At 37.3% G+C, this 26,417-nt stretch overlaps 2 protein-coding genes across 3 annotated transcripts in view; one reads left to right on the top strand and one right to left on the bottom strand.

Moving 5' to 3' along the window:
* The first annotated feature begins 6 nt into the window (after positions 1–6).
* Positions 7–10,348, top strand: LOC110161999 (porphobilinogen deaminase). Of its 2 annotated transcripts, none has more exons than XM_020926853.2 (14): positions 7–175; positions 1,540–1,593; positions 1,795–1,867; positions 2,529–2,578; positions 2,677–2,732; positions 4,145–4,222; positions 4,446–4,523; positions 4,625–4,700; positions 4,814–4,927; positions 5,095–5,133; positions 5,217–5,336; positions 5,415–5,468; positions 5,915–6,001; positions 6,087–10,348. In XM_020926853.2, the coding sequence occupies exons 1-14, from the start codon at positions 152–154 to the stop codon at positions 6,258–6,260; spliced, it is 1,077 nt and encodes a 358-aa protein (XP_020782512.1). In that variant the 5' UTR covers positions 7–151; the 3' UTR covers positions 6,261–10,348. The 2 variants fall into 2 exon arrangements, with proteins under 2 accessions (XP_020782512.1, XP_055022792.1); XM_055166817.1 differs by lacking the exon at positions 7–175 and adding an exon at positions 1,292–1,447.
* A 1,075-nt stretch (positions 10,349–11,423) lies between these two features.
* ubash3bb (ubiquitin associated and SH3 domain containing Bb) overlaps positions 11,424–26,417 on the bottom strand; it is a 42,660-nt gene continuing 27,666 nt past the window's right edge. The window contains 13 exon segments of the mRNA XM_055166814.1: positions 11,424–13,959; positions 15,035–15,144; positions 15,249–15,355; positions 15,633–15,777; positions 16,235–16,327; positions 16,404–16,523; positions 18,299–18,422; positions 19,012–19,069; positions 19,071–19,157; positions 20,128–20,336; positions 21,569–21,738; positions 23,748–23,946; positions 25,989–26,175. Of these exon segments, the coding sequence (XP_055022789.1) occupies positions 13,822–13,959; positions 15,035–15,144; positions 15,249–15,355; positions 15,633–15,777; positions 16,235–16,327; positions 16,404–16,523; positions 18,299–18,422; positions 19,012–19,069; positions 19,071–19,157; positions 20,128–20,336; positions 21,569–21,738; positions 23,748–23,946; positions 25,989–26,175 (1,747 nt within the window). The 3' untranslated portion in view covers positions 11,424–13,821.

The following is a 26,417-nucleotide window of genomic DNA, read 5'->3' as shown; positions in this document are numbered from 1 at the left end:
TTCCGCGTTCATTCATAGCGGAGCTGTCAGCGGTCGTTGGATGTTACTATTAGCTCATTTAGGGAAAAGTTGGTGTTTTTCAGGCTTTCTGCATTAGAGATTAAACCTCTATATATTGCACAGCATCTAGGAGCCAAATCGGATAAGCGAGATGTCGGAGGAAGCTGCCTCTGGGGTAAGATTTTGATAAAAATACTCAAATTATCCCATGCTGAAAGCATGTTAATTTCTCTGTAGAGGACAGCCAACAGTTCCGTGTTCTGGCAAAGGAGCCTTCTCATTGGTCAGTGTCTGGGGTATATTTCTGAATTTGGCATTTCATTGGTTCAAAAAGGAAAAGAGGCGGGACATAAAGCACATATCACATACAGAAGAGCATAGCTAGAAAACTATACAATTTTCCCTCTCACAGAAACAGAATTTTGCTACCTCCACAGTGGTGCATGTCATTAATACCCACTCATCATATACATGCATAGTAAGAGTGCATAAAAAAGTCATAGTGCCATTTTGTAGGCTTGATCTGAAGTAGCATTCTATTTTCTCGTAGAGGCTGTCAAATTATGTTAATTCAGTGACTAAAAGCGTTTACATTTTTGCCCAAGTAATTATTTCTGGGTTTTGTGTAACATTTATGAGAAACAATGACTGTAATATCTATTAGCAATACTTATATTTGGTAAAACTAACCACTAATAAACACAAAAGGTCAGTGACTAATAGAACCATCAGTATGTGGTTAGTAATGACACCAATAACAGATAATTGTTTCTGATAACCAGCTTTATTATCTATATATTCTTTTTATTTGTCATAAATATTCTAGTATGCTAGACCAGTGTTTCCCAACCAGGAACACTTGGAATGATTTCAGATTTATAAAGAAGGTGAAATTGAAATAGCATTTGAACATAAAATTTTTAAAGATAATTTAGACGTCCATATGATTATAACAATAACGATAATTGATAATAATAATGTACCACTAAATAGAACCATATTTTTTAAAAGAATCACAATTACACAAGTCGGGGTACTTTTGAGCATGTGATGAAGCTTGGGGGGCACTTGAGATTAAAACTGTTGGTAACCACTTTTCTAAACTATTAAACCAAAATTAATTCATGAATGATGATTGATTATAGACAACCACTGTAAAGATGCTACTGGAAGACCACACCTTTTTGGACTGACCCTCCTTAGCTGCCCCTCCCTGCCCTTTATAACGGACTCATTGAATTGGGACACTTATCTTTAGGAAGCAGAGATATGTTGGGGTGGGGGTCCCGTTGGGAGGAGGAGAGAAAGACCCAAGTGTTCAGTTTCTTGAGGCTGTATGACCTCAGTCTAGCTTCTTACTGAGACACTGCAGACTGTCTTAGGCTAACAGACAGCACAATAGCCTTTACAGTGCACTTTTACTATGGAGTACGGACTTTACATAAGGGTAAGACAATTGGAGAGATAGTTTATCTTAAGTAAGAAAGTGATACTTGGATGTAATTTTGGACTTTAAGACATTCTGTGTTGTCTTTTCAGGATGGGAATGGCAAAGCTGTTCGAGTAATTCGGATAGGAACTCGCAAAAGCCAGGTACAGTGTGTTTACTGCTCCTCTGTCTAACAAATGTTTTCAAATATATATATATTTTTTGTGTTGAATTATCTGGTGTAGGACTTTCAGCTATTTATATTAAAAGAAACATAGAGAGAATTATCTGTGCTTTTGCCGTATCTTGTCCTGTTCTACATTGTGAGCAAGCTAAGTTATTTCTTTGTCTTTCTATTGTTCTAGTTGGCTTGTATTCAGACTGACAGTGTGGCAGAGAAGTTGAAAGAACTGTATCCTGACATCGAACTGGAAATAAGTAAGAACTCCCATTCATTTATTCATTCATACAGCTTGCCCTTTTTTGAGCCCTCTATTCTCTACTACTTTGGGTGTGGTTTACCCTGTATGACTTAGCCTATCCTATTTCAGAATGATAAAAATTAGGACTGCTTATTTGCCCAACTGTTTATTTTTCAACTGTGATTAACAGTTGAAAATTTTATATATATTTTGAATGGGAAAAAGTCCTCAGACCTTCATGGAAATGTTGTTGCAAAGAGTTAAAACTCCATGGAGACAAGCAGGTGACTCCAACAAACTTTTCTGGCAATGAAAACAAAACATTTTATAATTTAAGGCTATTTTGAAAACAGTATTAAAACTTAATTCATTGAGGAGGGATTGAGCTTTTTCTTTCATATGGATTGACCAACTAATTCTAAAAATATTAACCATAAACCAAGTCATCTAATCTAAGAAAAATTACATTTATCTATGTGCAAGATGATGTGTAACTGAAAGAGTAAAGGATCAAATATAAGGAGCTCATACATGTATAATCCAACAAACCAAGCATTCTGGCAATAAAAACACTTAAATAAACTAAAACTAAATAAAACAAAAGAATTTCATGAGGTGAAAGGCCCAAAAAAGTTACATAGTGCACATTTAACGACCTGTTTTTGTTTTCTCTTCAGTTGGCATGACAACTACAGGAGACAGAATTTTGGACACAGCTTTGTCAAAGGTGAGGCTAAAATCTGCTAAAATCTGCTTTAAATTAGCAGAGAATTTGAATGTTAATATGAATTGTTTCTCCTCACTCTATTTCTGTTGACTCTGCAGATCGGAGAAAAGAGCCTGTTCACCAAAGAACTGGAGAACGCCCTGGAGAGAAACGAGTGAGTGTTTCTGGTGTCATCTGTGGCTGACACTGGTTCAGAGCTTAGCATTGTCCTAAAACAAACAAATACAAAGAGAATACTTTACTTTAGCCTTAAAGGTGTACTGCATAGCTTTTTTGTGGAGGGTCCACTACCTACTTGTCTCCAAAGAAATGTTATTGTTTTGCTTGGAATGGTCCATGGTGTATAGAGAAAAAACCCGCACAAATCCCGTCTTACTTGCAAATTGTGAGATTTATTAGGACAAACCGTGCAACGTTTCGGCACTTTTTTTTTTTTGCCTGATAACGGCCTATTGCCGAAATGTTGCACGGTTTGTCCTAATAAATCTCACAATTTGCAAGTAAGACTGTGCGGGATTTTTCTCTATGTTCTTGGACTGCTCCCTCTCCTTTGACGCAGCCATCTCTAGGAATTGATGTGCAAAGTTCTCATTCTTTTATAATATTCCATGGTATGACATTAAACACATATGTCTGGCATTTATTCATTACGGGTGTTTCTATTGTTCAGACATACAGGAATTACGTCTGTGAATAGGGGCAATTCTCTACAGATCTGAATTGTAATGTAATGTAATGCTGTAACCTGCTTGTCTCCCTAGTGATAGACAGGGTTAATCTGTACTGTGTAACAATCTAGACAAAGCAATAACAGTTTCATGGAGATAAGCAGGTGGTGGACATCCACTAGAAATGTAACACAGTGCACCTTTAAGAGTTTTACTCTCACACAAGTATTTTACTGTGTATCAATATAAACTAATTATCGCATTACAATAATTGCAAAAGTTGGAAGATGTATGGGAGATTTACAATTTTTTCAAGAAATAGCCAGAGTTATGGTCTACAAATGTTTAACCAACTGTCAAAAATTCTTTAGGGATGAGTAATGGCAGCACTTTCTGAAGCTGAAGCTATGCACTTTGAATTACTTTGGTTACAAATGGTGCTATACAAATAAACTTGCCTTGCCTGTTTTGAAAACAGAATTACACCTTAGTTCATTGAGGAGGGATTAAACTTTGTGCCCTTTTTGGTTCAGATGGATCAGCCCAGTAATTATAGAGATATTAACCATAAACCAGGTCAACTGGATTGTGTGTTTAAAAGGGAGCAAAGGTCCAGTTATAATTAAGTAGCTCATCCCTGTGTGTTTAGTCATTACATTTAACTTACTTTGCATGTAAAACCTCATATATAGATTACGCAGTCTTATTACAACTCTTTGAAATTTGTTGTACCCACCACTTCCTCTCTGCAACCTTAGCCTGACCTTTTACACAGCAGGGCTTTTGATGCACACTGTGTGATGTAGCAGATGTGGCAGAGTTGAGAGGCAGTGAATGGTTGTATTGTTTTACATTATACCTGAGTGTTATGATGCTTGTGTCTGTTTGTGTCCTGCAGAGTGGATCTAGTGGTGCACTCGCTGAAAGACCTCCCCACCACTCTGCCTCCTGGTTTCACTATTGGAGCTGTGCTCAAGTATGTTTTATTGACTTTTACTTTGAGAAGTGTAAATACTGCATAAATTCCTCCCTCTTATTTAGTATTAGTCAGAAAGCAATTTGAGTTGTATATTCTGGTGAAATAAATTCTTTCTTTCCTCAGTAACTAGTCAGGCAAAGGTCTAGACATTTTTCAAAAAGATTGTTTCTTGGTCAAATACTGAGCAGTATTCACTAAAAACTCAATCTTTCTCTTATAGGAGAGAAAGTCCTGTTGATGCTGTTGTGCTACACCCAAAACACGCAAATAAGACACTTGACATGTTACCAGAAAACAGGTATGGTTTAATGTAATTTTTTTGTTTCAACATCATAATTATTATATGTTGTAATAACTGGTGAAGCAGTCATTGACTTAATTTGCAATTGTACATTACAGTGTTATTGGCACTAGTTCATTGCGGCGTGCTGCTCAACTGAAGAGAAGATTCAACAATCTGGTGTTCAAAGACATTGTATCCTTTAAATACATTTCAGTAATACACCAACACACATATTATAAAATAAATCAATGAACATTGAAGGTGGTTTTTTTTCAGTTTTTTTTTGCCTTAACTGCTTTGCTCAGCGTGGAAACTTGAACACTCGGCTGAAGAAGTTGGATGAGAAAGATGATTATGCTGCTATCATTTTGGCTGCAGCTGGTTTGAAGAGGATGGGCTGGGAGAACAGAATTGGACAAGTACTGGTCCCTATATGTCTTATCAATGTCTTATCATCTTCAGAGTCACTTCTAGCATATTCAGTTTTTAGCTTGCTCTATAGAACAAAGACTCTAACAAAATCACACCACATCATCACAAGATTTTAATAGGAGTTCAGTAATCCCTTTTTTCCTTCTTTTGACAGCGTCTTACTCCAGAAGACTGCATGTATGCTGTTGGACAGGTAAGATAAAAATAGATTTTTGTTTATTCTTTAATATTTTATTATTTGAACATGTTTAAAAGTAAACACTTCTGTTTGACCAGGGGGCTTTGGCCGTGGAGGTCCGAGCTCGGGACACAGACATTTTAGAGATGGTCTCCGTCCTTCATGATCCAGACACAGTTTTGAGGTGTATCGCTGAAAGGGCTTTCCTCAAACAATTGGTACAAGCAATGATACTTTCACCATTTTTTAAAGATATTTTATCTTGTGATTTATTAATGAAACCTTGTATCTTGTAGGAAGGAGGATGCAGTGTCCCTGTAGCAGTACACACTGAAATAAGAGATTCACAGGTAGGAACCACCAGCATCTTTTTTTATGCCACTATTCAGTTATGATGAACCGGTTAACATGGGAATAGCTTATTGTGAATAAATTAAAGCAACCTTTTTTGATGGAGGGTCCACCACTTGCTTGTCTTCATAGAGACATTATTACATTGCCTGGAATGTTGCACAGTATGACATTAATCTAATCCAAATATAAAAATCATGGTAGTTGTCATGTGTCATGCCATGCAAAAGTAATGACTTCATCATGAAGACAAGCAATAGTCACAAGGATAGACTGTAGTTACTCACAAAAGAAAAAATCAAAAACAAAATACTTTTATCAGAATGTGTTAGTGCAAAACTACCACTTGTAAGTATGAAATGTATAACCTGAATGTAACCTTTTTTTTTTTTTTTTTTGTGCTCTATTCTCTAACATTGTATTCCTGCTCTGATGTAATCCCCAGCTCTACATGACGGGGGCAGTGTTTAGCCTTGATGGCTCTGACAGTCTGAAGGACACCATGCAGACTAGTGTTGCGAATTCAGAGGAGGTGAGATTCATTTTAAACTATGTCTGAGTTTGAAAAAGCCCCTCTGGTTTTAAGACAATATTGACATTTTATGCATGTTTCATAGGACCAGGAGCAAGTGGACGACCTTGTACCAAGAGTGGGAATCACCGCAACCAAAATCTCTGGTTCAGCCCAAAAAGGAGCAGAGCAGCTGGGGGTGGACCTGGCCAACCTGCTGCTGAGTAAAGGAGCCAAAGAGATCTTAACAGTGGCCAGGCAACTCAACGATGCCAGATAACCCCATAGCACATAATGTTAAAACCACTTAAAACACTGACAATACACAGTAGCAAAATCAAATAGAGACAATCCTAACTGGATATGAGCTGCTGAAAAGAGAAAGGTTAGATGTGTTGCATTCAGATAATACCTCATGTATTTAATTTCCTGAGCCTCAAACATACCTGTATAATGTACACAAAGAAAAAAATGAGTATATAGTACCCAGTATAAAACAGTACTTGTTATAGAAAAATGCCAAAGAATATATTTGAGCAAAACAACTTACAGTGTGCTTTAAACAAAATGTAAACCTGTTTTTAATGAAAAGACCTGGAGAAATATTTTACATGTAAAGCCTTTTTGTTGTCTATAGCCCATCTATTTTGCTGAAAAAGCTTTTGAAATTTCTTCTTCCAATTTTGGAAAAATTTAAAAAATGGTGCCTTCATAGGTTCATAGTGTCATGCCTCTTAGTCATTGTTAAATGTCCATACTCTTGGTACTATGTACTAAGATTTTAAAACCGATATTAATGTAAGTATTGATGGTGTTATGTTGTCCTGAAAAATCTCCACTTTAGTCTAATCCATTGATATTTTCTCATTTGTAAGCAGGTGCCAAGTGTCAAACCTGTTTTGAGTGTTTACATGTTCTGTGCACTGTACAATTGTTGAGACACTTATTGTTTTTGTTTGTTTGTAGTACTTTTTTATTATCCCCCTAGGGAGTTATCCTCTGCATTTGACCCATCCTTTCAGAAGCAGTGGGGCACCTGGGGGATCTTGTTTTGCCACACAAAAAGGCCCAGGCAACCCAGAGATCACCACCGTGCCACCATTGTTTTTGTTTCATTGTACAGTATGTTTGTAGTATATTACTGACTCAAAACACCACAAAAGCCGGTCATGTCACAGTTTTTCTTGTTTAATGTAATTATTCATGTGTAAGTAGTTTTTAAGGTTGCTTTTTTGACAAATGAACAACATGCACAAACAAAAGAGTTTTCAATTATTTCAGTTATTATTTAGGGTTTTTTTTTTCAACACTGTAGAAGTAGCAGCAGTAGCATGACTTTTTTTTTTATTATTATGCATCATTTTATACATTGACAGAAGCACTGACCACTGTCATCTTCTCGTCTTCCTCGTACCCTCTCTCCTATTCAAAAAGCAGCTTGCCGAATCCCATCTCCCCATTTTTTTCCAATGTCATGAAACTATTTATTGAAGGCAGTGGAATTATACAGTGGAAATCAGAAGTTGCTTGATCCAAAATGTCTTGAAACTGGACTCTTTGAATCACCCTCTCATGGTGCACTCTGGTGGTAATTGAGTCCAAAAACTGGTAGAGTTCAGCATTATCTCTCTGTTGTTTTGTACTTTGGAACTGTGCCTGTTTGCTCAGTTCTCTTGTCAACAGTTTAGCAGTTTGAGGGGAGCAGAAACTGTATGGAAAAATTAGCTGATAAAGTGCCTGCCTCCATTTTGACATTGGGTTTGTTTTGTCTCTATGACTTTTGGAAAGGGTTTTGAGAAACTTCTCTGGTTCTGTAGATGTTCGGAACCCATATGTGTGAACCATGGACTGCACTGTTTGAAAACTTAATAAGTCCTTGGTTCTGTCTTCAGGTATCGTCTCATCTGTAGACTGTGCATTCTTTTGTGTACTCTGCCTTGAACTTTTCACTTCTGTCACTCTTCCTCCAAACCAGTAACCAGTCCTTCTGAACCAGCCTTGGCTACAGAATGAAACCATGTGATTCATTGAGCCTTGATGTTAAGTCCTTCATAGCAACATCACCCTTTCTTGAGCCTGAGTGTTTCCACCCAGCTCTGTAGTAAACCATGGGGTGATCTAAGCCAACTAAAGTGCTCTGAGAATGTCCATATATATATATAAGTACTTGGCTCCTGAAATGCAGTCTGTCTTACACTTGTTGTACCAAGACTAGTTGGAGATTCACTGAACCTCGTTCCACTTCTTTCTAAATCTGGATACGTCAACTCTGTACCTCTTACGTAACCAGGTTGGCCCACAGACTGCATAGACCATTATAATAAAGCAGAGCCCTGTAATCTTGACTAGTCTGCTCTAGATGTTGAATTAACTTGGAACTGTGGATCTATAGGTTCATGTCCTAAAGTTTGTGATCTAGAGCAGCTAGTTCCTCCCATACTTTGTTTTCTGTGATCATAATTGAAATTTGTAAACTCATCAAATTCTTGTGTACCTTTAGCACTAGGCTGGTCCATTTGTTTTAACTGGGAATCGTGTTTTAGACTGGTTCGACTGTCAGTTATCAACCCCATGGTTTCAGGTGTAGTTTCTCTATGGCTAATATTAGAAGAACTATCTAACCTTGATTGTCCTGGATCAAGCCTCTTTGCAATATACCCATGTGATTCATCAGCATAGTCTCTGCCACTAAGTCCTGTTTGAATAGTTGACTGTGGACTCGATTCCCTGTTTACTACCCCAAAATCAAGTCTTCATGACTTCTTCTTCCAGTAGATCTGTCCTCAGTTAACCATCTCAGAGAGGTTTGGTCTAAAGACTGTGATGCAGAATCTCGCTGGCTACATGGACCCTCCAAATGCAGTGTACTTAAGTTATTTTGATTCATTGACATGCCTGGTCTTGCATTTCTAGCTTGAATAATGTCACTGTTAGGCCTTCTATGTCCTCCCATGTGATTGCTCTTGGTCTTGAAGTCTGAAGGCCTATCCCTAATGAAACCTTCCATATCTGAGCTGGTGTGGTGATCTCTTAGGTCTTTCTTGTAGAAGTTTCTGCAATTTGTCCTGGTCTATCGATTCTATTACCCCATTAATGATGAGTTGCCAGAGACCAGTTTGTTCAAGGACTCTTGTGGGTACCCCTTCAGCCTCCTCTCCAGACCCTCGCATATACAAATCGTCTGCTTCTTCAAGACCCTCAATTTCAGTCTTGGAGAAGGACCATCTGGACTTAGAGTGATAAAGGTCAGCTGAGGATCCCTTTCCATGAGAGTTGGATGATATCCATTTTCCAGTTTTGAATTGTTTGTAAAGTGCCAGGACCTTATGATCTACATGGGCTTGAATGGGGTTTGTTGGGGGTAGAGACATAGGTTTTGGGGGAAGGGGCGACTGGTTGGGTTTTTTGGTCAAGGTTTGGTGCTTTGGTTAGCTTACTAGGTAAAGGACTCCTGGATTCCTGGAAAATAGCATTAGCCTTGATTGGTTTCTCCTTTATCTTTGCAACATCTATAAAGAAGAAAGACAGAATAGGTGACAATAAATTCTGCAATTGGGGATTCTAAAAACAAAACATTGAATATTTTATGATAAACTTAAGATCAAATGGATTTTTTTTTTTTTTGCCAAACTGAATAAAAGTTTGCCCAGCAATATTGAAGGATGGGTCAAATGTAGGGGACACATTTTCCTATACTGGGGACAATAAAATGTATTTTAAAGGTGCACTATATAACTTGTCTGGGGAAGGGTCTGCCACGTGCTGGTCTCCATGGAAGTTATTGCTCTGCCTGTAATGTTCCACAATATAGCAATAAACTTATTCATTTCCATGGAGACAAGTGGATTACACCACCTGGCCAACATACAGGTCAGATCAGGGAGGAGGACATCCCTCACAGCTGCAAAAAAGTATAGTGTATTTATTTAATAGGTGCATAGATCTTTTTAAAAATGCAGTCAATCCCGCAGATGTTTGTACTACCATGAAACAAGATTAACTGCTTAAAATAATGTAAAGCCTTAGTCACGATAACCCGCAAGGGCGATTCACTCGTACGGGTGCTGACATTTCTTGGCCTGTGGAGGCCCATGAACTGCCCATGGGGACCCGTGCAGATTATAGTGACTAAGGCCTAACATGTCTGTGTTTGTGTAGTACTTGTTTTTCTGTAATTGCTTGTTGTTTATTGTTCTCAGAGAGTTTGAGATGTGTCGATTTAAGTTTGAGTTTATCATCAGTGTGGTCTGTGGCTTCTTTCAGCGCAGGTTGAGGAACTGCAGGCAAGACTTGTTTAGACCTAGAAGAAATGAATAGTTAAAATTGATAATAGTGATTTTGATATGTAATTAAATCAATATTGCAATATCTGAGATGATCGATTTTCTTTGAGCTGGACTTAGTGGATGATCCTGGATCAGACTTTTGACTTCTTAACTGTATTCCATTCACTTTAAATTTTCTGTTTTTTTTGTTGTTTTTTTTCCCAATCTTTACATTTGACTTACCTGTGCCATCACTGTCCAGAGTTATATTTTTGGCATCTGAATCTGATTTGGATGTTTTCATTTGTAGTTTCTGGTCTAACTGCTCAGATGATGCTGTCTTTTCAAAATCCACTGGACCAACAGTCATTTCCTTAACTTGTTCCTCTGTTGACGTTTGATTCTTTTCATTTTGATCCACCATGTTTTGGATATTAGATCCATCTTCTTTCAACTCTCCCACTTTTATGGTTTCCTTTCCACTCTGCCCATAGCTTGCTTCTGAGATATTAACTAATTTACAAAATTTGTCCTGGCCAGTTCTTTTTGTGTGTTTTTTGATCTCTTTCTGTCAAGAGTAATATCAGACTCTGCTTTCTCTCTCTCTGCTTTTGCTCCTCTTAATGCGAACAAATTTCTATAATCTTTGTCTTCATCCTTTTCTATATATATTTCTATCTATCTATCTATCTATCTATCTATCTATATATATATATATATCTGTTATTTACCTCAACTGATGAAGTTTGTTGACTCTTTTCTGCAGACATTGTGCAATGTTTTGATGAGGACTGCTGCTGATTATTTACATTTGAATAATATCAACAGTTAACAGTGTACAGTGAAATTCAAATCAGTTCAACAGTCATTTAGGGAGCTGTGGATTTGGGTTTGCCCTGCAATTTAGATTTACATCGATACTGGCATGCAAAATATAATTTCAATTGTCAGTTTTACACATTGCTGGGAAGATATTCTTTACAGTATATAGGCTATATCATACTATTTTTTAAAAAATGTCTTGCTAAACACATGCGTATGCCCAGAAAATCCCTCTAATAAAGCCCAAATTTCATGTAATACTTTTTATTTTACCATCACACCATTACACAAATTACAAACTATTATTATATTTTCCAATAACGTCATATCATAAAATGAACAAAGTGGCCATTACATATCTTTCATGTTATTTATTAAATACAGATGTTTTACACCCAAATGAATTTACTTACGGAGAATCCTTCACTTTTATTTGATAATCAGTCACTTGATTAACTACGTAATTCATTACTATTTTAAAGTTGCTATTTCTGTTGTACATAAAACTTCACAATAGCATGGTCACCCAAAGCTTTATATTTAAATGCAGTTAACACCTGAGATACAGAGCTTTACTCGTTGCATGCCAATAACTGCGATGGTGCTTCAAAAATAATAATAATAATAATAAATAAAATAGGCTCTGTGCACAATAGAGCCTTGCAAACTCACTGTTAGTGACACAAATTCCTGTCCAAATTTATCTCTATGTAGTTTTTGCTGAGTTGTGCTAAAACTGATAAATATTTAAAGATAAGGCTGCAGGTGGATGTGACTGAAAATATACAAATAAAATGAATACTTCAGCAAAGAACACTTTTCTATTTAGAAAGAAAGTCTCAGTGCTAATGCTATATACATTTTATTTATATTAATTACGTTTTCCGATTTTAATAAAAGTGACTGTTCTGAGACACAGTGAGCTTGCTAGCACGCTGCTGTTGACAGAGCCTAGTGAAAGGAAATGGAAGACTGTATCCCAAAAATCCCAAAAATAGAATTATTTACAACTTGAAGTTACAACTGATACTAAACAATAAAAGGCTGCTGACCAGAATCGTAAGCTACAGTATGATTGTCAATATTGCAGTTTGTGCCGCCTTCAAGTCACTTTATTTAAATATAATATTAGCAAAGTAAAGGAGTGAACTGCATGTGCTACACATGGGCTGAGTATCTGGGAAGTTTGTTATGAAAATCTCAGACTGACACAAAATGAACCATTTCTAAATCTCAAAAATCTTGAAATATTTACCAAACCTGAGCTCTGAGTGTTTGATATGTAAAAATGAAATGATGGGATGACCTGTTTTGTACTGGAATATACACTAACAGGTTGTGCACTCACATTTGTAATTAATAAGGTAAGCAATAGCTAGATGCTAATCAATATTTAAATTAGTACTGAAACGCAATACTAATTTAAACAAGTATCGATACTGAAAAAAAGCATTATTGGGACAAAATTTAACCTTTCCTAAATAGTTTTAGTATACGGTCTTGATTTTACCTATAAATGTCATGTATCATTTCTATATTAATAGACCTATATTATATAAATAAATATTAATTTGACATAGAGTGCGCTGTATTAATGGGTTAACTTGTGAAACTTTTTATGCCTTAATTTAGTATGTAAGGTGATTTCAATGGTTGCTTTCATCTGGACCATAGACTCTATAAAGTGGACTGAGAGAGTGTGATGTCACCCATCGCATTTAGCTCCAGTCAAATGAAGCTCACGATGTTAGCGGTTATGGGAGCAAATTTGGAGCTAGTTCCATACTAGAAATAGGAATTCACTTGCAGACAAAATAGCTAAACAAAAACACCAGGACCATATAGTGTGGGTTAATATGAACATTTTAAGACCTAAATTACAAGTCATAGTGCAACAGTTACAGAGAAGGGGTGACAATTTTTCAATGCAAAGTCAATTGGAGTCAGAGTCGATGGAGCCAGAAGTGTCCCATTCTCACTTTCAATGTGGAACGTGGGAGCTAGCGGGTAAGCTATGTCCATTTATTTACACAGTCTATGATCTGGGCAGTGTTTTTGAAAGCAATACATTTCAACAGAGGCCATTTTTAATTTGATGGTTTTGAAACACTGGGAATTTATCCTAACCTCTATGTATGGTGGTGTCCACATACAGATTCACAATTTTATTTATTAGCTACAAATAATTCAGAATCAAAATTCTCTTGTCGCCTGCATGCCCCAACTGAAATGAGCAGAAAGTAGAAGACAATGAATGAATGATGTAATTTATTTAGCTATCTAGTTATGCTCTTGTTAACTAATGTTATGTGCATTGACACTGACATTGAACTTAAATGAACAATGACAACACTGGCAAAGAAATGGAAAAATAGCAATGTAACAATTAATTTTTACTTAGGACTGCCATAAATGAACCTGAGTCTTTTACTTTTAATAGGAAGCTCTAACTGTCGGGTATTACATCAGACATACTATAATTTCATGTACAATCATTAAGAAAAATAAATTAATTACTCATTATTTCACAAAACTGGGCTCTGAGCTTCCACACAGTGCAGCTTTCTCCCAGTCCAAACACCTTCGTGTCATGCAGCAAAAGTAAACCAGAAGATGGCGCTAGAGGGTTGATGGTATCAGCATTAGTCCTCATCAATGAGCATTAAACCCTCAGTGAAATGTCTTTATGAAGCCACTGACAGTGTGTTTTAGTCTTTTTCAATTCAATATAACATTATTTATTGCATTTTTTGGTCATTCCTGCATCAGAGTTTCCCTCCAGTCGAATGTGTGGTTGGGTCCATGAGTCAGAGGGAGGATGGGAGGGTCCACTAACTGCCACACCCCAGTGTCCGACTGCTCCTCACAGGAACAGAAACCTAAATATGGAATCTGTAACAAAATATTAACATAGTGTTTAAGTACAGGTTAAATTTATGGGGAGCACTTCCTGTATTACTACATGACATCACAAAGTGGAACAGAGTGTTCTCTGCTTGAGAGAGTAACTCAGCCTAAATATGCAGGGTTCGTGCGTTAAACATACGTGAATGAAACAAACACCACTCCAAGTATGTTTTTGATGACACAGATCAAAAAATACAGTAATAAGTGGCCTTTAAGATTTAAAATGTTAAGATTTTCTGTCCATTACAGTTGCACTATATATAGTGTCTAAGTTTATATTTGATTTAAGTGTGTTTTTAACTTGTTCCCATACCTGTCAAGTGCCTGTTAAGTATTCTCTGTGTTTTGTTATGTGCTCTATCCTACCAGTACAGTTCATGTCTCATACTGTCCAACTCTAATAATGCTCCTACTCATATAAATAGAGAACTTCAACTTCTGCCTGTCCTTTCCCTTACCTGAGAACACTGAAAAGGACATAGGTATTCTTTTAACTTATATTATAACTTAATATAACTTATATTATATTATATATTAACTTATATTGTGTTGTATACATGCTATAATGTAAACACTATTTTTTTAAATTAATTTTACTGAAGTCAGAATGAGGTAGGTGATAGACACTTACTTGTCAGTAATAAAAACAAATGTGTTGCCATTTTCAACTTGAATTTTTAGTTAGGGTTAGGGTTGTAATGTAAAAGGTTGTGACTTGAATGTTGTATGCCATAAAAGGACATATATTATTATGTGTTTTCAGAAGGATGCAAAATTAGGACTGTTGTCATAACGATTAACAAAATATTATATCTTTTAAATAGGACAAAGTCCTCAAAATGTTGCATATAACAGGAAGCTGAAACCTATTATTATTTTTTAATCATTTCTAAAGGCTGCACCGTGCCATTTCTTCTCCACAATACTTCCACTCTGTTACACAGGGAAAAGTGTAATCCCAAATTCCAAACTCCTTGATATTGTATGTTGCTTTTCCCAATGTATTTAGTGATTCACAGACTGTTCATACTTTAAACACATACTGAATGAGTAGACCCACCTTTCGGACCACTTGTATGAAGTCTTTGGTGGTCTGTGGACTCCGGCCCTGCAGCTGTCGAGTGCAGGCCTCAAGAGAAGACGCGTGGGCTACAATCAGCACGTTGTTTCCTGTCAAGAGGCACAAACGCAACTACATCAATTTAAACTGTAACACAATGAATAATTCTGTGCTGTTTTTAGGCACAGGTCCCGGGACAGGACGGGGGAGTTACCGGTGTTTTTGCAGTCGGACAGGATATCTTTGGTCACTTGGTAACTCCGGCTCATGTACGTCTCATAGGATTCAGACACAGTGAGTTTGTTAACAGGAATCAGCGGTCTGTAATAAATAAGCAAATGTATACTGTAACCATAGACTGTACAGACTTAGACAAACTTTACTGATCCACAACGGACATTATTTGGACACAGTGGTTCACACATCACAATATATTATAATAAGAGGACAGAAGTCTGGTCCAAGTACTTCCACCCCTCATCCAGGAACTCATTTTTTGCTCATAATCCTGCTTTTTGCTCATAGTCATGCATAGAACTTAATCCCCAAATTTGGTGCTGGCTTGGGCCAAATATTGGGTGGTGATGGTTGGTCTCACCTGTATGTTGTGTCTACACTGAAGTGGGAAGCTGCCAGGTCAGGGGGAGAAATCCAAGCAGGAAGTGAGTTTCCTGAAACCCACTTGGTCCATTCAAACAAACCTGGCTCTATTCGCAGCTTCAGCTTCCCCTCCTGCTGCAAACCTGAGGTACAGAAAGCAACTCATCATGCATCTCATTTTAGCTCAGGCCACTTAAAAATAATCAAGCAATAAAAGCTGTTATACCCAACTGGTATTCTGGTAAATTAGTAAAACTGTAAAAGTACTCAAAATCAGAGAGCTGCTCACTGTCTGCATCTAACTGTAAATAGTTTTATCAATTGCAAATTTAAGAAAAGGCAGCGTGCATTCCTATATAATGCTTTGGGATGATAACTTTTTGGCTGTGCAATGATCCACACTAAAGCTACAGATTTAAATACCTGCTCCCTCCTTTCACGGTTTGAAAGTAACCCATCTTTAGTAAATAAATCAATTAAACAATCTGTAATGTTCAAGACGAGTTGTTATTTTGCCTATATGCCAAAGTACTTGCAAATTCTGTAGTCATAATGAGGTGCATTACTTAAAGTCAGTGTTTACTTGTCCGTTTCTCTTACCTTTTAGAATATTCTGTGCTGTCTGGACACACCGTAATGAAGGAGAGCAGTACACAAAGTCTATTACTGTGTTACTTTCTAATAGTGCCTCCCCTAGAAATGCAAAAGAATAAATTACATACTGGACACATACTTCACAAAACCAAATGTAAGTTAAATATTGCCTTACCCACGAGCCGTGCCTGTGTACACCCTAGCACAGTAATGGGAGCGTCCATGTCATAGTCCCTCTGCCCTCCCCACATCGGGATACTCTGAGGCATGTTCAGGTTGGAGCGAATGTATCGACCTTCATAAACAAAAACAGCATGAATTTTGATGAAAATGGGTAATATAAACAGTTGAGATGCCCATTCTTTTTAGGGCTTATCTATTTCTAATAATAAGTTTAGGACTATAACAAAGTATTAAGGGTAAATAAAGGGGAGAAAAGGGAAATATTGCAATTGACTTTTTTTTTTGGAGATATGTAAAATGAGAATTTTGAGTATATTGTCTTCATTAAAAATAGTTTAAAAAAAAGTCTGCATAAAACAGCTGAAAAATAAAAAATAGACAGATTAAAATTTAGTATTTTTAAAACAAAGGTCTAAAGTAATAACAAATTCGATGTGAAGACAAAAATGCAGCTCAACTTCTGTTAAAACTGTTATTGAAAACGATGGACCACAAGTTACCTATGGGCACAATCACAGACAACCATACAGAATAAAAAATCTCCAAACCCATGTAGGGCTTTGAAAAATGTGGAAACCAGTAACATGGAGGATAAAATGGATGACAACAATGCAGTGTTTTCAGTGTGCAATAGTTTAGAGTGGACAACCCCCACCTCCATTAATCTGCATATGATTTATAGTCTGTAAAAAGAAGCCTGAGAGATGAATGCTCCTCTTTATTCATTTCAGAGATAAACCGAGACATTTTGGAGTCATAAATTATCAGTATGAATTTGCTGATACCATGGTTACGTTCCATCTAGAATTATTTATCACCAAAACTGCAGGGGTGCTGTAGTAATAACTTAAATATACAGAATTTGAACAGCCCTGAGACATAACAGTGCATATTAAGCAATGTTAGCAAGCAGCTTCAACAATGAGGTGAATACCTCTGTGCTACAAACAGAAATATGCCAGAGATAGCACAACAGCTAAATTTCATCCAAGACAGATAAACACATTAAAACCCCTTACCATTCCGGCCTATTTTTCCTAGAACACCTGACTAAAATGACTCTCGATTCAAACTGAATCTGTCTGAACCTTTTGGAGCAAATGGCTGGATTCTTTATAAACCTGAGGCTCTGTAGTTTTGGCCTCTGCTGTCTGATCTACTCTATAATTTAGTGGGAATAAGCGCTACACAGAGGAAAATCAGATTTACTTGGGGTAGATATAAGGTATAGCCTGAGGATGATCTGAGAGATGGCAGATTGTTTGGTCTGGACAATTCCCATGTCAAAGCTAAAAGTGACATTTAGGAATATAATTAGGGAAAAAGTCCAAGGGGAATTAATAGAAAAGTCCTATCAATTTTTTATAAAATTTTAGGTTATTTTTTATTTGTGGGTTTGGAGCATAAACTATATAACGACGTGGACTAAAGAAATGTGACGTCACCCATAGGGTTTAACCCAGTCAAATGAAGATTCTGTTGCTAGCGGTTACAGGGGTGAATTTGGAGCCAAGCTCCATATTTGACATAGGATTTTTTTAACAGACATAATAATGAAATAAAAACACCAGGATCATGCAGAGCAGGTTAATGTTAACATTTTAACAGCGGCAGTCACGGAGAGAAGGGCAACAGTATTCTGATGTCACTGTGAGACATGGTTAGAAAGAGTTGGAAGCACCTCCATGCTAACTTCCTATTAGTGTGGAAGTTAACATGGAGGCAGTCCAGATTCCACTCAGAATGGGTGACTGGACTGAATATAAGTGGGTTACAGATTTCCATTAATGTTTTAGATGTTCATGAGATTGATAGTTCCCTTCTATCAGAGGGTGGACAAGCAGAAATAAAAAGTATTATTTAAATTGACAAAACATTAAACATTACCTTTGCTATCGGAGCAAAGGGAGAGCCAATGCTTTCCAAACACCACGTCCATCCTCTCTCCGTGGCGACAAACAAAAAGGGTCCTCTTCGGCTGTCGTGAGTGACTACCACTGATCCGCAGAACCTGCTACAGAAAAAAAAGGAAAAATATATAGCAATACATTATATCTTTGTATTTTCTGGTGTGGTTTACAGGGGCAGCAGAGCATATTCAAGACACTTTGCACCGTCATTTGCTAACATATTTTAGTTTTACATTTACAAACCTCATCATTGGTCTTCCTCTACTTTTCGCCAATGGCCAATGGATAAAATAACATCAAAGCAAGACCATTAGTCAGTGAGTCATTCACTATTCAAGTACTGATGTTGCTCTAACTGAAATGTTCCACCATATGATATTAAACAGCTCTATCTTACATTTATTAAACTACAGATGGATTTATAGCTCAAAAATACCTAGAAAAACAGACATTCTGACTATGAGCATGGTTGTCTCTCCACAGATCTGACCTGTAACTTGGCCTGGTTTGGTCTCCATGAAGATAGAAAAATTTTATACCATACTGTGAAACATTCCAGTCAAAGCATTAACATCTCATTTGAAAAGCATTTGAAAAAAGTTACACAATGCACCTTTAAGTTTAACCTCCTGTAATACCAAAACTAAAGAGTTGTGACTGAACATAGTCATAACCTAGAAAATGAACTACCTGCATGGGATGACAGATGAGACTAAGAGAAGGGGTCTCTCCGGGGCTGGAGTTTTCAGGGCCGACGACTGTCCAGCAGTCCATCAAACATGCCTCTGTCTTTAGCGCTCTTGTCAGACGGGCCACAGCTGAAGAACGAGTGGGACCTGAGGAGAAGGGGGAGAATCTGTGAGAGAGTTCAATTTATCTGATAAATGAGGCAGACACCAAAGTCGAAATATCATTGAAGTCTTTGTTGAAAAAACAAACACAAAAATAGAAATCTTTGAGTCAGCAAAACATTCTACCCAGCTGCCATTTTGCTTTCAGCTTAGTTTAAATGGCACAAACAGTACTACATAAGCATAATACAGCACCAAACTGGAAACTTGGCAATTGGAGAATAGAAAAAAACTGCTAGGCTAAACTACTAATAGATTTCATATTATTTAATTAAAGGTACTCTACACATGTATAGTTGGTTTACATTTAAATATGTTTTGGCTAGATGTATTTTTTCTAAAAAAAATTAAAAAATATTAATGCTTCTCTTAGAAAGAAAAAGAGCAAGAGGCCTGATTTTAACTTACATGTTTAAGTTAAAGGCGCACTATGTAACTTTTTGGTTGGGAGTCCATCGCCTGCTTGTTTCTATGGATATGTCAGTGCTCTGCCTGGATTGTTCCACAGTATGACATTAAACAGCTCTACTTTAAATTTATTAAATTGTAGGTGGTTTTCTAATACCTAGAAAAACAGGCATTCTGACTGACCCCTCCACAGATCTGACCTGTAAGTTGGTCTGACTTGGTCACCATGACGATAGAAAGTTTAATACCATACTGTGAAACATTCCAGACAAAGCAATACTCATCTCCATAAAGAAAAGCAACTGATGGCCTGCCACCAGAAAAGCTAATCAATGCACCTTTAATTATAACAAATCACAATAACCTTAGCATCTAATTTAAAAAATTCAGTTTTAACATTTTAAAGCATTAAAAAACAAAAACAAAAAACAATGTTAAGGATTCATACAAGCGAATATTTAAGTTAATTCCCATCACCAGTTAAGAACCACCTCATCAAATTCCCCTTGAGTGAGTGTTCTGTCTGTATTTGTGTCCGCAGTCTCACCCGTGAAAGACCCATGTGTCTGACTCATCGGCCAGAGTGACGTAGTTTTCAGGCAACAGGCCGGACAGCCCCGTGGAGAGGGACGTCCCAAACACCCAGCCCTCACTGGTGCTGTTCTGGTCCACCGGAGACATGAAGACGTAATCCCCCGGCACCAACTCCAGCTCATCCTCGTTCTGGGGGGTGTAGGGATATTGCACGCGCAGTGTCTGGGAAAGTCAAATTAAAACATGAAAGACAAAATATCAATATTAAGAAAAAGATGGAACAATGGAAGATAAGATAAATAAGAGAACCTTTTTTTCTAGTACTGCAAGAGAATAGAAATAAGCACTCATAAATGATATTGTTAAGAATAATATACAGATTCACTGATGTAATTTTGAGGCATCAACATTTGGGTTTATGTAATATTCTGATTAAAAAAATCTAAAATGTATCTGTAAGGATAAGGATAAATTGATAACTGCCTAGTGAATGCAGTTGTGAGAGTTATTATTATTAGTTAGTTGTTCTTCCTTGCCAAAAAGGAGATTCTAAGGACAAGGGATGCTCCGGGAGACTTATCCATTTGTTTGACTTCTATAAATGTTGGGTAATCTGTCTGTTATTGACGAATGTTTGTTTCACTGTTGGATTTGATAACTTTCTGTTGGTTAAATCAATGATCTTGTTAAAGCCCTAAGAAGCAAATGTGTGTTGTGATTTGGGGCTTTACAAAAATAAATTGAACTGAATTGTATGCGATAACAGAAATGCATGAGATGATATAATTCCCATTAATCACAGTTAAAACAAACAAATAAAATGTGCCAGGCTGCGAATCACAGAGTGCTTCATAATGTGATAGATACAATGATATCACAGTTGATATCACAATGCAAAAATACTTTGATACATCACAGTTCAAAAGTGGCCTATTTAAAACATTATTTCTTTGTTAAACCACTACATGCACATTCAATTTATGAAAAACACACTAATAAAAACTAAACAATGAACATGCTGCCACAACTCAAGTATGTGAACTGTATCTGAAAATCCTCATGACTATATGTTAATATAGCATCCAGCAATACTGCACAATTAGGTAGCACAATGTATAGACTTTTTTTGGCATGTCCACACTCTAAATTACATGCTTTAAAAAAAAAATAAATAAATAAAAAAAAAAATATATATATATATATGTATATATATATATATATATATTATATATATATAGAGAGAGAGAGAGAGAGAGAGAGAGAGAGAGAGAGAGAGAGAGAGAGAGAGAGAGAGAGAGAGAGAGAGAGAGAGAGAGAGAGAGATATATACAAATATATACACACACACACACACACACCACACACACACACACATATATATAAAATTACTTTTTTACAAATTTTTCTTGTGAACATTCTGTTGAAACATTCAAACGTGTCAAAGTTGGAGGTACCTCATGGTTAGCAAATCGAATGTCCCGGGAGAACAGAACAGCCAGCCAATCACAGCCCAGTTTGACCTCTATGCCCTTGGCCAGTTTCTCCAGAGAGGGCAGGTGGTCCGTGGGGAAGTTATAGGCCAACGTCACATGGAGCTGCTTCTTATGAGGCTCCACATGGACTTCTGCAACAAGAAATGGAAGACATGTTTCATATGATTTGTAACTTTAAAGGTGCACTATGTAACTTTTCCCACTAAGGGGTCTGCCACCTGTTTTTCTCCATAGAGAGATATTATTTCTTTATCTGGAATAATCCACAGTATGACACTAAACTTTTTATTTCCATGGAAACAAACATGTGAAACAAATAGGCCTAACTATAGGTCAGATCTGAGTCTACACTGCTCATAGTCATGAGCGGTGTGTGGATGCATGTTTTTCAAGGTGTTCTGGGGCAATAATAATCTGTACTTGAATAAATGCAATTTGATTGAACATTTCAACATTATCATGCATGAGCCTGGTTAGGTGGCAGAAGCTCAGTAGAAAAGTTCCATAGTGCACCTTTAAAAATCTAAATAAGACTTTGAAATATAACAACTGCAGTGTTTTCATCATTTCCATATCAGATCTGGTTGACAGTTTAATCTCCCTCTTCATATCAGAGCATAAATACACTATGACAACATTAGCACCAACAGCCCAGTTTAATCTGATTTGGCACCTACTCCACGGCCTGAAATAGACTCCACGGACATTAGATTTTCTGCTCACGCTGAAGTAGAGGGAGTAAGGTGATTGGCAGGAACAGCAAACATTTTAGTCATCTGAATTTGCATAGTAAATTAATGTTGACATAGTGTATTACATAAAAAGGCCAGCACCTTTTGCCAGGAGATCTTAAAAACTCAATAGTAATAGCAGCAGTAGTAGTAGTACTAGCAGTAGCAATAACAATAGCAGCATAGTAGTAGTAGTAGCTGTAGCAGTAGTAGCAGTGCTAGTGGTACCAGCAAAAGAAGGTTGATTTTTATTTATATTTATATTTATATTTATATTAAATATCTCTCTGAAGCTAGGGGTTGACAGAATTCAACCTTCTTTTGCTATGGACCCTATCTAGATAAGGGGATTACACAGGCACAGTGCTAGTAGTAGTAATGGCAAAATCAGTTATACAAATAATATTTTCCAACTCAAATCAAATGACACACAATTATTTATAACATCTGAAAGACTCCTCTGTGGTCAGGAAACACTTCTGCTAGACTATGGTATAAATGTAAATGTCAAACCACTCTCAGGGCCTGCTATGTTTGATGCTACTTTTGAAATCACACTTTGAGGTTTTGTGGGAGGAAAAAAATCGTTAAGCTTGTGTTTTTGAGAGTAAAAACTGCCACTATAGCAAAAAAAATAATTAAACTAAAGTTAATTAATTAAACTGTTCATTCTTATATTTTGTCTCTGGCTCCTGCTGGAATTGTAAAAAAAAAAGCTAAAATACAAAAAAATTAATAAGTTATGCTTCCATGAGTATACTATGAAATAAAATATAAAATAAAGAAATACGGAATTAATAAATAATGTGCTCTCCTGTGCGTCAATATGACTAAAATGTGATTAAAAAAAAAAGATAAATAGGTTATATTATGTCTTTTGTCTTTGTATTTTTAAAAACTAGAACCAATTAGAGAAGATTTATAGCAAAATCTAAAATTATGTTAAAAGTGCACTATGTAACTTTTTGGTTTGAGGTCCATCACCTGCTTGTTTCTATGGATATGTCATAGCTGTGGAACATAGCATGTTCCACAGTATGGCATTAAACAGCTCTAACTTACATTTATTTAATTATAGGTGGTTTTATAGCTCAAAAATACCTGGAAAAGCAGACATTCTGACTGTCAGCGGGGTCGCCTCTCCATAGATCTGACCTGTATCTTGGTCTGGTTTGGTCTCCATGAAGATAGAAAGGTTTAATGCCATACTGTTCCAAACCTCCCAAACAAAACAATAACATCTCCATGGAAAAAATAATAATTTGATAGACCCTCCACCAAAAAATTTACACAATACACCTTTAACTTGCTTTAGTGAAATTAGTAGTCTAACCTCTCATATGCACTTTAACTATTGAAAATAATTTAAAGGACACTATCTGAATATGTTTTGTTTCTCTGGACTATACCTGCTTTCCGTGCTGCCTCTGTGGCAAAGTCAGAGGCAAACTGTTTGAGCACGTCTGCCACTTTCTCCTCCACAAAGAGACCAATGAAGTTTGAGGAGGTGTAGAGCTCCAGGGGCAGAGGACTGGGGAACCGGCCCCTCCACTGCTGCACAGTGGTCTGTAAGGACTCACTCAGGGCCTCCACTTTGTGATCTGCACACTGAGGAAGACAAGGTTATGGTATTAATAAAGATAAAGAAAATATATATGTATGCAAGGGGAAAGAAAGTGTCCAAGGGTTTCAGAATGAAGCAAAATTAGGACAGTTGCCTTAGCAGTAAACAATTTAAAGCAAAATTTTTTTAAATAGAAAAAAGAAGAAGCTGGAACCCATGACCAGGAAAGGTTGCAATGTTAGTGTACATAGGAGTAGTGGTAATTTACTGAGTAGAAGAAATAATATTTAAAGTCTGTAGCATTATTATGGGTCCTCAATTTCTTAAATTGCTCAAAAATACATTGAAAAACACACACTGAGCATGTGAGCAGGGCCACCACTCCACAGATCTGACTGTAACCTTGCTTAGACTGACAACCAGATGAGCAGATTTGTGCTGTTAAGCAAATCCCTCACATATAAAGTTACAGTTGCAAGCTACCTAGCATTAGCCAACAGTTTTTCAGTTATTCACACTCACCATTTAGATTAGATTAGATTTATTGTCTTGTACAAAATACAATGAAACTTTAAAGGTTGTATAGAGGATTTTCCAAGGAACGAGAAATCCAGCGACTGTTTGTCCTTTTTCAAATGTTGCGCATGCGTGAAACCACCCCCCCTCCCCTACAGCTCCCTACGTAGAAACGCCTCCTCCCGCCTCCTCTTTACGCCAGAAACAGGTTTGTTTACAGCCGGTGCGCTGCACATGACTTGTAAACAACTAACTACAGTGTTGGTTAGGCAAGGCGGAGAAGTGAGGAGCGGGGGGAGCGGGTGTGCGGACATTTCGTTCGCGGACGAGAAGTGAGGAGCAGGGAGAAGAGCGGAGCAGGGAGCAGGGAGAGGAGAGAGGAGAGAGGAGAGGGGAGCGGTGCGCGCAGATTCCGTGCCCGGAGAAGTGAGGAGCAGGGGGAAGAGCGGAACGGGCAGCGGGGACAGGAGTAGGAAAGGGGAGCAGAGAAGGTTGCGCGGAGATTCCGTGCGAATTAACTAGCTACAACACGCAGCAGCAAGCGAACTCTTTCTTTGCCTTGAAAATTACGTTTTCAGACATAGGATATCGCTTTTGTGTCCTGAAAAACGTTTGACTAGCTCTTGGAAATAAAGTACGTTTTCATAATAAGCAGAAGTGACCTGTCTAGGAGTAATTTGGCGACCAATGCGTCAGTCTTTAGACCCTGCGTCTGCTTCAGTCGCGCCATCGCTGGAATGAATCTATAAGAATCACCTTAGTTTGGCTTCGCTGCTTTTCCCCTTGTCTTCTTCTTTCAGCGACCTCAAAAACGGACTTTCTTTTGCAGCTAACTGCTCCTGGATTCTTGTCTGCCATTGCAACAAACTTTGTGCGAACTGCGAGGAAGATATAGGTAAAAAAAAGCCGCTAAGAACTGTTGCGTTGGTGGAGTAAACAGCGTCTGTGCGGCTTGCGTCTATGGACTGCCTGACAGGCGTACGTAAACCACGTACCGGCGGCGCGCAGGCAAGTCAGTTACGCTAGAAACGTAGGGAGACTGATTGACAGCCTGTCAGCTAACAGATAACGAGGCAGTGTTGTTATCTATTGGCAAATGTTTAGCCCCACCACGTCCAGAGTTGATGAATTTTTATTCTCTTTTTTTTGGTCATCATAATTACAAGGCTACTGCATCTCTATAATGCTATCATTGACAACTTGAAACAAAAAAAAATCCTCCATACAACCTTTAAGTAAAAATTAATACAGATTTTTTGCTGAAATTCAAACTCCTACACAGGACCATGATGAATGCTCATATTGACCACAGATGCCTGAAAATGTCTTGTTTTCAAATTCATTCATTTATTTTTCTTGAGTTTTCAGATAATCTAAAAGTTTTTTGACAGTGTTTGCTAATGTGTGCATATTGCCACCCTGGTAACTCCTAAACATTCCACCTTTAGAGATACATGTAGACTACCCTCAGCATGATGTCACTGCAAATGATCCATACACCTTAAGTAAAAATATATTTTTTTGTTTACTTTGTAGTGTACACGTGTATTTTCGTAGTATCTAAACTGACCATGAAGAACTGGCAGAGTGTGATGTGGGGGAAGATGTTGTGGGCCTTGTTTTTTCCGCAGGTGACTCGGCTCTGCTGCCAAAAGTGGGACAGTTGGTTCTGGAGGGGTCCACTGGGGCGGAGGTACAGCACAAACTCACGAGGTAGGGGGTCATCCAAGAACGGGTCATCTACGTGGGAGAACAGCCTGGACACACAGGAAAAGTGAAAACTTTCGTTTTGCTCAAATCTCAAAATATCTAAAACAAAAATGTGAATGTGTTTTTTCTAATAATACAGTATGCTATTTATATTATTTGGCCCCATATATTTTTTATTTGCCCCCCAAGAATTTTAAGTTATTTCTTCTTTTTTGTATTTTCATTCTTACTTATATTATAGTATTAGACACTTGTATAATTATGCCTCATTTGAGAGTTCTTTGCCTTT

Source organism: Boleophthalmus pectinirostris, unplaced genomic scaffold, assembly GCF_026225935.1.
Source record: "Boleophthalmus pectinirostris isolate CB_2022bp ecotype Guang Dong unplaced genomic scaffold, ASM2622593v1 HiC_scaffold_9, whole genome shotgun sequence".
Classification (NCBI taxonomy): domain Eukaryota; kingdom Metazoa; phylum Chordata; class Actinopteri; order Gobiiformes; family Gobiidae; genus Boleophthalmus; species Boleophthalmus pectinirostris.
The sequence above is the reverse complement of the archived record's forward strand: the minus strand, read 5'-3'. Positions and strand labels throughout refer to the sequence as shown.